Genomic DNA, 13,650 nt, shown 5'->3' on the forward strand with positions numbered 1-13,650 from the left:
ATAAGGTCCAGTAAGAGAGGTCCAGACGATGGGGTGAACATCTAAAAGATTGGAGTATACCTGCCTTGAGAGGGCCCTCGTCCGGCTGCCGATTGAATGAACTTCACCGATTCCGAACGGACCTCTCTCAAGTGACCTACTGTCCTGACTGGAATCCCACAGGAATGCTGTGATAAAAACATGGAGTAAGAGAACGATCGGGCGCTGGAAAGGGAAGGTGAAGAACTGTCCACATGGTCCGGTCCGGGTAAGATTAAGTAGGGCGTCTTTCACGCCTGATTGGTAGGATGGCTTTATCCATCTGATTGATTGATTGATTGGTTGTATTGGAATCGGTATTTAAATACTGATATTGTTCGTTGATTGGTTCATTTAGCTTTGGTTGCTACTTGAAGTATTGGTTCTCTTTGAGACATTCTCTGTTTGCAAACAGCGGCGAATAGGAACGTTCCTCTCTCTTTGCAAATAGAGAAGGGTAGGTAATGCAGACTTTTGTCCCCGTTGTAATCCGTCATGCCTACTTTTCTCCCCACTGATTGTTTGTTATCGATTTTTATCGATTGTCGCTCTTTGAGATATTCCCTGTCTACAAACAGAGAGGAATAGGAATATTCTGTCTCCCTTTGCAGGTAGCGAAGGATAGGTAATGCAGACTTTTGTCCCCGTTGTAATCCGTCATGCCTGTTTTTCTCCCCACTGATTGATTGATTGTCTGGACATTTATTGTTCAAGGAATAGTTCGTTTGAGGTATTTTCTGTTTGCAAATAACGAAGAATAGAAATGTTCTGTCTAGTCTTTGCAAGTAGTGAAGGGTAGGTAATGCGGACTTTTGTCCCCCGTTGTAATCTGTCATGCCTATCTACTCCCCACTGATTGGTAATCTAGTTCCACCCGGACCATTTATTGGAGGTAGATCATCTGGCTCAACCGGAGGGTACCCCTAATGAAAGGACATATATAAAATTTGAAGTGATCACCGTATCCTGTTAACAGAAACTTTAGCATGAAACACACTAGAAAAGGAAGGAAAAAGAAGTCGAGCAAAGTCAGTAGGCCACTGATGAGTTTTCGACTTCGCTAAAAATAAGAAACGAAGAAATAACCCGCAATAAGAAACATAAAAATGGCGAGAGAAGCCAAGCTTGACACCAAGGCAGCCACGAGGTAGCTAGGCTCCGCCGCCCCTCACTGCTCCAAACATGTCTGTCCCACCGCCCGCCACACCCAAATAACCGTAACATGAAGTAGATACAAATCAGCAGATACCTACCCCCATTCCGGAAGCTCCCGAAGTGCAACAGGTCCGCGGTTACGCCCATCCGGAAGGCGAGGCCTCGACGCGTGTAGAGCAGGGCTCGGCTGGCCGCCATCGGAAGGGGAGGCTGTGGGGCGGATGGCCCGAAAATGTACTGGTCTCCCCATTCCCTTCTTTTTCTACCCTGCGGGCCACGGGGGGGGGGATGTCTTGCCTCTGCCTCCGACCCCCCCCCCCCCTCTATCGCCTGCTCCGGCCATCAGAAAAACAAAACCGGAGCCGAGGTCAGCAACGCCCTTCTGCGACAACACTGGATTGTTGCCTGCGACAGCACTTCTTCTTTCTTTAATGATGGCTTCGACGACGGAGGGGGGGGGATGTCTTGCACATGCCACTGACCCCCCCCTCCCCCTCGCATCGCCTGGTCTGGCCGCTACGAAAAGTCCAGAGAAAACGGCGCCCTGCAGGCCACGGGGGGGGGTGTCTTGTTGCCTCCGACCCCCCCCCCCCTCTCTTCATTGCCTGGTACGGCCATCCCGAAGTGCTGGAGCCGAGAAACGGCGTGGGGTCGCTGGGAGGGGGAGGCGGCGCGAACGAGCCTCCCCCACCTCCCCAGGTGGAGGCTTCCAGCGACACCCCAACGCTCCAGTCAAAAGGGTCCCTATCGAAAAGCGGCGCTTGGCCCAGGACGGGTGCACGTCCTGTGCTCTTCTCCTCGACCTTGAAGATTCTAGAAGAGCCGGGGGGCCGACCCCTCCACGGGCGCACCCGCCCCCCCCATGGGAACCACGAGACGTCGGCGCACTCATGCCGGCGCCAGCCTCAGTTTTTGAAATGATCAAAATCCTGCAAGACTACCAACGTGATCAGTTCCGGTGGGACACCAGTATGACCCGGTAGGAAAGATTGTTGCCTCCCTCCCCACTTTTGACTGATGGTTCATATCGCCAGTCCCTTCTGTTACCCTTTTTGCGAAAAACTTTTTGAACTGCCAAAAGAGGTTCTGGTCCATCCACGAGTTGGTGGAGACATTTTTTTCTGACTATACTGGGACCTGCCTGACCTCGCCCAAAATGGCGCCGATACAAATGAAACTTTCAACTCCTTGTTGTACCCTGATTGCTCAGCCTTGATGTTCTGAGATATGTATGTAGTTTTTTGGACAATGAAGTGATATAAGATGGATATTGATTATGTGTTTGGACAATGAAGTGATATAAGATGGATATTGATTATGTGTTAGGAAAATGAAGTGATATAAGATGGATATTGATTATGTGTTAGGACAATGAACTGGTATAGGGTGGGTACTAATTATGTGTTAGAGCAATGAATTGATATGAGATGGGTACTGATTGAACATTCGGACAATGAATTGATATTACATTTTAACACACCATGCTTATTGAAAGTTTGAATTTTCGACACTTATGATACTTGCTCACAATGAATTTTCGATATGATTTTATTGCACTTGCCGTACTTTCTATTATAAAATCAATGATCACTGACTCCGTTCCCCTCATGCACAGTTCCAGTCTGCTCCGTGGCCGGCCCCCGGGGTTGTAGGCCCGTATTTGTGCGCCAACATTTTTAATTAAAGGTTTTTGAAAAAGCAAGTATAATCGTAGCGCTTGGATTAATAAGCTTCGAATACGTGACTACTGTCTCCGAAATAAGTGACAGGTAGGTGAGATGGAGCAGCTCGATTAAGGTTGAAGGTTAAAAAGTAAGCATGGGCGAATTTTGCGGATCTCGCGTTCGCGAATTTTGCGGATTTGCGGATTCGCAATCCGCAAAATCCGCGAATTCCCGCGAATTTGCGGATTTTTTTTTTTGTGTTCGCCCGTGTTTTTGCCAGTTCGCGAGGGTTTTTACAATTTCGCAATTTGCGAACTTACCTGTCGGGTCGCAAGTTTTGCGAACTTGTTGTTTCTACGTGTCCAGCCTGTTTGGGACACTCTTCTTCATCACTGCCACTCTCTGTCACCACTGCCACTCTCTGACTACTCATGCCACCCTCTGGCCCACCCATGCCACCCTCTGTTTCATCACCACACCCTCTGGTTGTCCAGTGTACATTATTTTCGGCAAAGCAAAGCACACCTTCCCTGCCTCAAGTGACCTGAATTAATTTGGGGCTGATTAATGTGTCACAGAATATTTTTTTAGCTGGCACCTGCTTCCTTAGTGCGCCCTGATTAGTGATCTTTTGCACTTGCTAAGTGCTTTCATTGTTGCAAAATTAGTTACAACACCTGCCCTGCCCCAACTGACAATAATGAATTAGGGGCTGATTAATGGATTTTAACTTCCAGCCTGGCTCCTGCTTGTCTCCCTTAGCTGTAATTCAGGACCTTTGTGGCATATGTGTAACTATTCTGAGGTTCAGAGCAGGGTCACATAATAGTTTCAACTGGCAACTGAACTCTGGAGGGGCCCCTCAGGAAGCACTACAGGAAATGGCTACTAATGATGAGCCTGAACTTTTGAACCTGGTAAGTAGTTACTTTCAGTTTTGCTAAGATCGTATTTCTGCAATTTTGCACTTATTCGCGGGGCGCGAACTCACGCGAACAGTGCGAGCAGTGCGAGCAAAATCCGCTGCTCGCGGATTTGTGGATTTTGCGGGAGATTCGCGAATCTCGCGGATTGCGAATTTCCCGAAAATCCGCAAAATCCGCGAGCGGAACGGATTTTCCGCCCATGCTTATTAAAAAGACATGATGCTCAGAAACATTGCCAATATTGATGGTCCAGGTTTTTATATGTTTTTTCTTCTTCGTCTTTGTGCGACATGAAAACAATCGATAAAGATCCCAATGCATAGCCTCTACAGGTAACGGGGAAATGTTTTTAGATGCCCCTAAAGCCACCCCGAAGGAATGCTACCTGCCCCCCTAGTACGAACGGAAACGGTCCTGTACCACTGTAGACCTTTCCTCTTCCTCGGAGGTAAGCACGAGTCCACCCCGCTCTACATCGACTGCCCCTTTTGCTTCGACCCTCCCTTGCACATGATCTGAAAGGCCACGCTCGAGCGGTTCATGCGGATACGCACACCATCGATGATTATCTCTCCAACACTACTGGTCCCTCTGGGCTTAAACGCCGAGACGGTAGAGAATGCATCCCGTGGAGATAGGTCTGGTATGTGGTAAGTAAAAACGTTTTCGGATTTATGCGCGCAGGTGTGTTTTAAAATGCTGCCCCACCCCCTTCTTTTTCCCTTCTTTCTGCAGGTCACGTCGGAACGTCGGTTAAAGTACGGAGGAGTGATGATCGAACGACCGACGGAATGGGAAAAAGGGGATTTGAACATGGTGCCTATACGTGACGAGCTTTGAAAGATGTAGCACCCCCCCTTACTTAGACATGACTGTTCCTCCCTCAGAACCTAGCGACTGGGAGGATGGACTGACGTAGATACTTAACGGGTTAGTACGATATGACAGGATATGACTCCAACCAGCACGCCAAATAATGCAACTAGGAACGACGGACACCAATAAATAAATTCATACGTTTAACTAGATAGGAAAAGATCAAGAAAAATTCGGGGGTAAGGTTTACCTAAGTACCACCCGTCTGGAAGACTAGGAATGTTGTCAATGTTTAAAATAATTCATACACGAAAAACTTAGGGGTCTAGAAGCTAAACCAGAAGAGTGTTTGCTAATGTAAAACCTATGTCTGATTAGTACTATAGGAGTACAAAGAGTAACAGACCAAATCGCCAGTAAATGAAACACCTGTAACCATGAGTCACCCCGGTTGTTTTGGATTCCCATCAAAGTCTTGCAAGATCAATATTATCATTTGGTAATCCCTGGTGGGTATTGTGTCTCCTGACCATTGAGATCACATGCATACCCTCTCGGATGGTTCGGGGTAGCGACCACAATCACACAGGTATCACAAATGCTGTTGATTCAGTGGGAAAAAGTGCAGTGCAAAAAAGAAAGAGTGGTGATTTAAAATAGGATAGGGAACTAACAGAAAAACTTTTAATAGGCGTTGGCCCCTTCCTGGTTAAAAACAAGAACAGACTGGCAGAATTATCGCATTGATAACAAATATCTGCGAGGAGACCAACATGTTTCAGCCTCTGAGGGAGTTACCTCAGGCTTTCTTCAGGGTCTCTGTTCAGAGTAGTGCTACTGCCTGTATAAGTGTATAAATGAGTGTGAAAAATTATACAAAAAAACACACAAGTGAAAAGAGCCAGAAAAGGATATAGTGTTCCTTCTTCTGTGCGTACTCCTCTTCGGAAGAAGGTACTTGGTTACTGTAGTTGGGGGACAAACATACAAGTGAAACACTTCCAGCAACTCTGGTCTGAAGATAACAGTGCAAGTGGTCAAGAACTGTGTCATTCTACGATACTCACCCAGTGCTTCCGGGGAGTGGACCTCACCTCTTCCTGGACCTGGCTCAGGATATGTGAGACCCCGCTCTACAGGAACAGAAACCGACCTCATGGTTATGATTACGGAGGGATCAAAGATAGATCTACTCTCGTGCACACTACATGAAGTCAAACATGTTCTGAACGTAGAGTATACTGTCATACACCAAGAAACGCTCCCGTGTCAGTGCACCTCGTCGCACCCACCCGCCAAGAGTTAAAAGGACTCGAGAAATGTTACGTTGACAAGGTTATAGGTGTTATTCAGATCAGTGTCAAACGTGGCCCGCCAGGAGTGCTAGCGGAGCTATCGTCTTACCTGTCCGTCGTTGTCTCGAGCTGTGACTGAGTCAGGGGGAGGCACAGGACAGTTTACGTCATTCTTACTTGAATGGTTAGAAAAGAAGTTCCCAACCAATCAGCAAGAGATACAACGACGTAACCTCATACTGAGGCTCGAACTACTCGATGACGTCATAGTCAACACACGGGTAGTTCTAATGGTATACACAAGGACCCCGTAATTAATCAGTGGCTGGTCAAGATTGCCTGACGGGGAGTTTATGAAAGACTGAACCAGGGGATGTCGTCATTCAGTCCGTGTTGATCAGTACCCAATTTGTACACCCATCTTTGCTCTTTGCGGAACAGGAAATTAGACACATCGCTTACATGGGCAGGGATGTGTGGTTTTTCAAGAACATGCCATTTAAAGTCATTTTCACTATGATTGTGCTCAATGAAGTGTTTGGTAAGTTTAGAGATGTCCTTTTTGCAACGGAAAGTGCTTTTATGTTCCTGCATTCTCACTCTAACCTTTCTGGTGGTCATGCCAACATATCGTTCGTTACAGATACAGGTGAGGAGATAAATCAGATTGTTGCTGTTGCAATTTGAGAATTGTCTCAGCTCCCACGGTCGATCTGTCCCGATGTCCACACTCGTGATCTTAGAGGTGAGTGGGCAAACAGAGCAGTTGCCACAGGGGTGGTGACCTGTAACAGGCGGCAGGTCCCAGAGGGTGCCCACTTCTCTCTTAGCAGTTGTTTTGGGACGGGTGTGTACCAGACGATCCCTCAAGTTTTTTGAGCGTTTGAACGCGAACAGTGGGAATTCGAGTTTGTCTTTCCCGCTGTTTAAAATGCGCCAATGCTTCTTGATGACTTTCTGAACCTTATTAGACTTGGTGTTGTATGTGCTCACTAGAGTGAGTCGTTCAGTCGGAGGTTTAGCAGGTTTAGGTTCAAGTAGAGCAGCCCGGTGGTTATTGGCTGCTCTTTTGCATGAGCGATTCACCAGTTTTTTAGGGTAATGTCTCGACTGAAGTTGTTTCGACAGTTCGCCTGCATGTCGTTCAAAGCTTTCAGCAGTGGAGCAGTTCCTCCGAACTCGTAGGAACTGCCCAAAAGGGAGATTGTCCCTTAGGGACTTGGGATGCTGACTCTCATATAGTAGGAGTGAATTCTGTGCCATTGGTTTACGGTAGAGCTCACTCTGTAGGCCATTCGCTGTATAGTAGATAGAGAGATCCAGAAAGGCTACACGTTCTTTGCTTATTTCAATAGTAAACCGGAGGTAGTCATTTTGATTGTTAAGCCATTCATGGAATTGTAATATAGATTCCTTAGACCCTCTCCACACTACCAAGACATCGTCTATGTATCTCTTCCACCAGATAATAGACGCGAAATGTGGGTTGCTCTCATGTAGTACAGTGGTTTGTTCAAATTTGTGAACATACAGGTTCACCAGGGACGGGGCAAAAATACTTCCCATGCTGGTGCCTGAGATTTGATGATATATTTGGTCTTCATACATGAAAAAGTTTTCTTTCATTGCTATAGTAGCAAGAGCCATGATGAAGGGTACAGGAGTGATGGAGTCAAGCTGTGATTCCTCCAGGATGGTCCGGATGGTGTCTAGAGTAGCATCCTGGGGGATGGAGGTGTATAGCGACTCAATATCCAGCGAGACAAGATAGTCTGTCTCATGGCAAAAATCAATATCAGGGATTACCCTCAGGACATCAGTGGTGTCCTTGAGATATGTGGGCATGGTGTGCACTAGAGGTTTAAGGAAATGATCCGCAAATGCTGATAAAGGCTCTAGTAAGGACCCCTGCCCTGAAATGATCGGTCTGCCAGGAGGAGGTCTTCGCGGTTTGTGTACTTTGGGCAGGGTATAGAAGTACGGCATTGTGGGATTTTTGGCCTGTAAGAACTGTGCTTCTAGGTTAGTTACCCAACCCTCAGCCAAAGCTTCCTCCACTAGATTCTTGATTTGATTCATCAGCCCTGGAGTGGGATCGCTGGTCAGTGGCTGATAGGCTGTGCGAATGCTCAGTTGGCGGGAGCATTCCATTCTGTATGATTCCACATCCTGAACCACAATGGAGCCCCCTTTGTCGGCGGGCTTCACAACTATGGTGTCATCTTGGCATAGTGTGTTCAGTGCTTTTCTTTCAGCTGTTGATAAGTTGTTGTAACCTGAACGGGTCGAGTATTGAATTTGATCATTATCATTTTTCACGGCCAGCTCAAAGGCAAGAAGCTGGGGGGGTATGGCATGAGTGGGAGGAAGGAAGGTGGACTTGTTCCTGAGACCTGTGTTGTTGTCAAGTTCAAGGCGAGTGTCATCACTGTTTTTTTATTTGAAAAAGTAGTGGAGCCTAAGTTTCCGAAAAACTGAGCTAGCTCGATTTGGAGTAGAAACGGGTCTCCCTCGTCTGTGGTTACGAATCCTAGCCCTTTGTTGAGGACTGCTTCTTCCAAGTCAGTGAGTGTGCGTTGGCTAAGATTGACTACCAGGCTCTCATTAGTGGTACTGGTTATTCCTGGGCGCCCCTCCTTGTGTGACTCCTGGTACCTGCATGTGGACCTGCTGTGTCCTCCCATTGGACCTGAGGTTGTCCCTGTGTCGGTCTTCTTTTGCCCCGTGACCGTCTGGGGCCACGCGCTAAAAATGGCTGGTTATTGAAATTGGGGAAACCTTGAAATGGGGCCATAGGTGGTTGGAAGGTGCCAGGAAAACCCCAGGGTCCTGGTGGCCACCATGGCTGATTTGGCATATTGTATTGTCCCCTATGGTTTTGGTATCTTCCGCCCCCTCTACCCCGATTTGGGCCAGCATTAGGTGGCTGATTAGTGGTGTCTGAGTCGCTACCAGTGTCTGAACTGGATCCAGAGTAGTTGGATTCGTATCTCCTCCCATTTTTGGTGAAGTCAGGAGCTTTGTAGTTGTCGCTGGTGTAAGGGTACACCGTTTCTAATTTGAATTTGGCTAAGTCTTTTTTGAATTTCTCAAGTTTGGTTTGTAATATGGACTCAGCAAATTCTTTATTGATTTTATCAGACTCGTCTTTATTTTTCTTAAAGTTGGAAGTGACCGAAGTTTTTATCTGTCCTTCGAGGACCTGTATCTTTACCAGTATGGCGTCTGCTACCCGTTTGGCTGTACTGATTATAAGAATAAGCCAATCACGGGTGCAGCGCCAGGCAATCAAAGACCAGTCACCGAGAAACTTTTTGTCATTAAGAAAAAGACGAGGGGCATTGGTTACTATCAGCCCCGGCGGTGCACAGCTTGCTCTCATGTACTCCGCCATGATAATCCCGTGGGTCTCTGTCCGGGAGTGTGATTTCTTCATGGCTAGGACTTTAGTCCAGTCATCAGTCTTGTTGACTGTGGGTGCGGGAATAGTGTCCAGAATACTTGGCATGTTCTCTAGTATTGAGTTGTACATGGCATCATCATAGGCTAGACCATGGCGTTCTTCCATGGTGTTTGTGTGGGTCGGAGCTAGAAAAGCGCCGTACGGAAAGCGCAGGTGTATGACAGATTGGTGCTATTCTTATTTTATAGAATAGAATTGCTCTCAATAATGTGAGCACTCTATGTAGCCCGCAGCTGCACGCTGCTCAAGGTCATGACAAAACAAACAGTAGGGGAGGGCTAGAGGGACGTTTAAAGACCAAAGCCTAAGTATTGTCCCCCAAAGGACTAATTCATACACGAAAAACTTAGGGGTCTAGAAGCTAAACCAGAAGAGTGTTTGCTAATGTAAAACCTATGTCTGATTAGTACTATAGGAGTACAAAGAGTAACAGACCAAATCGCCAGTAAATGAAACACCTGTAACCGTGAGTCACCCCGGTTGTTTTGGATTCCCATCAAAGTCTTACAAGATCAATATTATCATTTGGTAATCCCTGGCGGGTATTGTGTCTCCTGACCATTGAGATCACATGCATACCCTCTCGGATGGTTCGGGGTAGCGACCACAATCACACAGGTATCACAAATGCTGTTGATTCAGTGGGAAAAAGTGCAGTGCAAAAAAGAAAGAGTGGTGATTTAAAATAGGATAGGGAACTAACAGAAAAACTTTTAATAGGCGTTGGCCCCTTCCTGGTTAAAAACAAGAACAGACTGGCAGAATTATCGCATTGATAACAAATATCTGCGAGGAGACCAACATGTTTCAGCCTCTGAGGGAGTTACCTCAGGCTTTCTTCAGGGTCTCTGTTCAGAGTAGTGCTACTGCCTGTATAAGTGTATAAATGAGTGTGAAACATTATACAAAAAAACACACAAGTGAAAAGAGCCAGAAAAGGATATAGTGTTCCTTCTTCTGTGCGTACTCCTCTTCGGAAGCAGGTACTTGGTTACTGTAGTTGGGGGACAAACATACAAGTGAAACACTTCCAGCAACTCTGGTCTGAAGATAACAGTGCAAGTGGTCAAGAACTGTGTCATTCTACGATACTCACCCAGTGCTTCCAGGGAGTGGACCTCACCTCTTCCTGGACCTGGCTCAGGATATGTGAGACCCCGCTCTACAGGAACAGAAACCGACCTCATGGTTATGATTACGGAGGGATCAAAGATAGATCTACTCTCGTGCACACTACATGAAGTCAAACATGTTCTGAACGTAGAGTATACTGTCATACACCAAGAAACGCTCCCGTGTCAGTGCACCTCGTCGCACCCACCCGCCAAGAGTTAAAAGGACTCGAGAAATGTTACGTTGACAAGGTTATAGGTGTTATTCAGATCAGTGTCAAACGTGGCCCGCCAGGAGTGCTAGCGGAGCTATCGTCTTACCTGTCCGTCGTTGTCTCGAGCTGTGACTGAGTCAGGGGGAGGCACAGGACAGTTTACGTCATTCTTACTTGAATGGTTAGAAAAGAAGTTCCCAACCAATCAGCAAGAGATACAACGACGTAACCTCATACTGAGGCTCGAACTACTCGATGACGTCATAGTCAACACACGGGTAGTTCTAATGGTATACACAAGGACCCCGTAATTAATCAGTGGCTGGTCAAGATTGCCTGACGGGGAGTTTATGAAAGACTGAACCAGGGGATGTCGTCATTCAGTCCGTGTTGATCAGTACCCAATTTGTACACCCATCTTTGCTCTTTGCGGAACAGGAAATTAGACACATCGCTTACATGGGCAGGGATGTGTGGTTTTTCAAGAACATGCCATTTAAACTCATTTTCACTATGATTGTGCTCAATGAAGTGTTTGGTAAGTTTAGAGATGTCCTTTTTGCAACGGAAAGTGCTTTTATGTTCCTGCATTCTCACTCTAACCTTTCTGGTGGTCATGCCAACATATCGTTCGTTACAGATACAGGTGAGGAGATAAATCAGATTGTTGCTGTTGCAATTTGAGAATTGTCTCAGCTCCCACGGTCGATCTGTCCCGATGTCCACACTCGTGATCTTAGAGGTGAGTGGGCAAACAGAGCAGTTGCCACAGGGGTGGTGACCTGTAACAGGCGGCAGGTCCCAGAGGGTGCCCACATTTCAGGGCAGGGGTCCTTACTAGAGCCTTTATCAGCATTTGCGGATCATTTCCTTAAACCTCTAGTGCACACCATGCCCACATATCTCAAGGACACCACTGATGTCCTGAGGGTAATCCCTGATATTGATTTTTGCCATGAGACAGACTATCTTGTCTCGCTGGATATTGAGTGAGTCGCTATACACCTCCATCCCCCAGGATGCTACTCTAGACACCATCCGGACCATCCTGGAGGAATCACAGCTTGACTCCATCACTCCTGTACCCTTCATCATGGCTCTTGCTACTATAGCAATGAAAGAAAACTTTTTCATGTATGAAGACCAAATATATCATCAAATCTCAGGCACCAGCATGGGAAGTATTTTTGCCCCGTCCCTGGCGAACCTGTATGTTCACAAATTTGAACAAACCACTGTACTACATGAGAGCAACCCACATTTCGCGTCTATTATCTGGTGGAAGAGATACATAGACGATGTCTTGGTAGTGTGGAGAGGGTCTAAGGAATCTATATTACAATTCCATGAATGGCTTAACAATCAAAATGACTACCTCCGGTTTACTATTGAAATAAGCAAAGAACGTGTAGCCTTTCTGGATCTCTCTATCTACTATACAGCGAATGGCCTACAGAGTGAGCTCTACCGTAAACCAATGGCACGGAATTCACTCCTACTATATGAGAGTCAGCATCCCAAGTCCCTAAGGGACAATCTCCCTTTTGGGCAGTTCCTACGAGTTCGGAGGAACTGCTCCACTGCTGAAAGCTTTGAACGACATGCAGGCGAACTGTCGAAACAACTTCAGTCGAGACATTACCCTAAAAAACTGGTGAATCGCTCATGCAAAAGAGCAGCCAATAACCACCGGGCTGCTCTACTTGAACCTAAACCTGCTAAACCTCCGACTGAACGACTCACTCTAGTGAGCACATACAACACCAAGTCTAATAAGGTTCAGAAAGTCATCAAGAAGCATTGGCGCATTTTAAACAGCGGGAAAGACAAACTCGAATTCCCACTGTTCGCGTTCAAACGCTCAAAAAACTTGAGGGATCGTCTGGTACACACCCGTCCCAAAACAACTGCTAAGAGAGAAGTGGGCACCCTCTGGGACCTGCCGCCTGTTACAGGTCACCACCCCTGTGGCAACTGCTCTGTTTGCCCACTCACCTCTAAGATCACGAGTGTGGACATCGGGACAGGTCGACCGTGGGAGCTGAGACAATTCTCAAATTGCAACAGCAACAATCTGATTTATCTCCTCACCTGTATCTGTAACGAACGATATGTTGGCATGACCACCAGAAAGGTTAGAGTGAGAATGCAGGAACATAAAAGCACTTTCCGTTTCAAAAAGGACATCTCTAAACTTACCAAACACTTCATTGAGCACAATCATAGTGAAAATGACTTTAAATGGCATGTTCTTGAAAAACCACACATCCCTGCCCATGTAAGCGATGTGTCTAATTTCCTGTTCCGCAAAGAGCAAAGATGGGTGTACAAATTGGGTACTGATCAACACGGACTGAATGACGACATCCCCTGGTTCAGTCTTTCATAAACTCCCCGTCAGGCAATCTTGACCAGCCACTGATTAATTACGGGGTCCTTGTGTATACCATTAGAACTACCCGTGTGTTGACTATGACGTCATCGAGTAGTTCGAGCCTCAGTATGAGGTTATGTCGTTGTATCTCTTGCTGATTGGTTGGGAACTTCTTTTCTAACCATTCAAGTAAGAATGACGTAAACTGTCCTGTGCCTCCCCCTGACTCAGTCACAGCTCGAGACAACGACGGACAGGTAAGACGATAGCTCCGCTAGCACTCCTGGCGGGCCACGTTTGACACTGATCTGAATAACACCTATAACCTTGTCAACGTAACATTTCTCGAGTCCTTTTAACTCTTGGCGGGTGGGTGCGACGAGGTGCACTGACACGAGAGCGTTTCTTGGTGTATGACAGTATACTCTACGTTCAGAACATGTTTGACTTCATGTAGTGTGCACGAGAGTAGATCTATCTTTGATCCCTCCGTAATCATAACCATGAGGTCGGTTTCTGTTCCTGTAGAGCGGGGTCTCACATATCCTGAGCCAGGTCCAGGAAGAGGTGAGGTCCACTCCCCGGAAGCACTGGGTGAGTATCGTAGAATGA

At 46.7% G+C, this 13,650-nt stretch overlaps 1 protein-coding gene across 1 annotated transcript in view; it reads right to left on the reverse strand.

Moving 5' to 3' along the window:
* Nucleotides 1-13,650, reverse strand: part of LOC147736800 (uncharacterized) — a 433,099-nt gene that overhangs the window by 78,572 nt on the left and 340,877 nt on the right. The window contains 2 exon segments of the mRNA XM_086952702.1: nt 7,856-8,150; nt 8,776-9,462. Coding sequence (XP_086808828.1) covers nt 7,856-8,150; nt 8,776-9,462 — 982 coding nt within the window.

This window comes from Lissotriton vulgaris, chromosome 1_2, assembly GCF_964263255.1.
Source record: "Lissotriton vulgaris chromosome 1_2, aLisVul1.2, whole genome shotgun sequence".
Lineage (NCBI taxonomy): Eukaryota > Metazoa > Chordata > Amphibia > Caudata > Salamandridae > Lissotriton > Lissotriton vulgaris.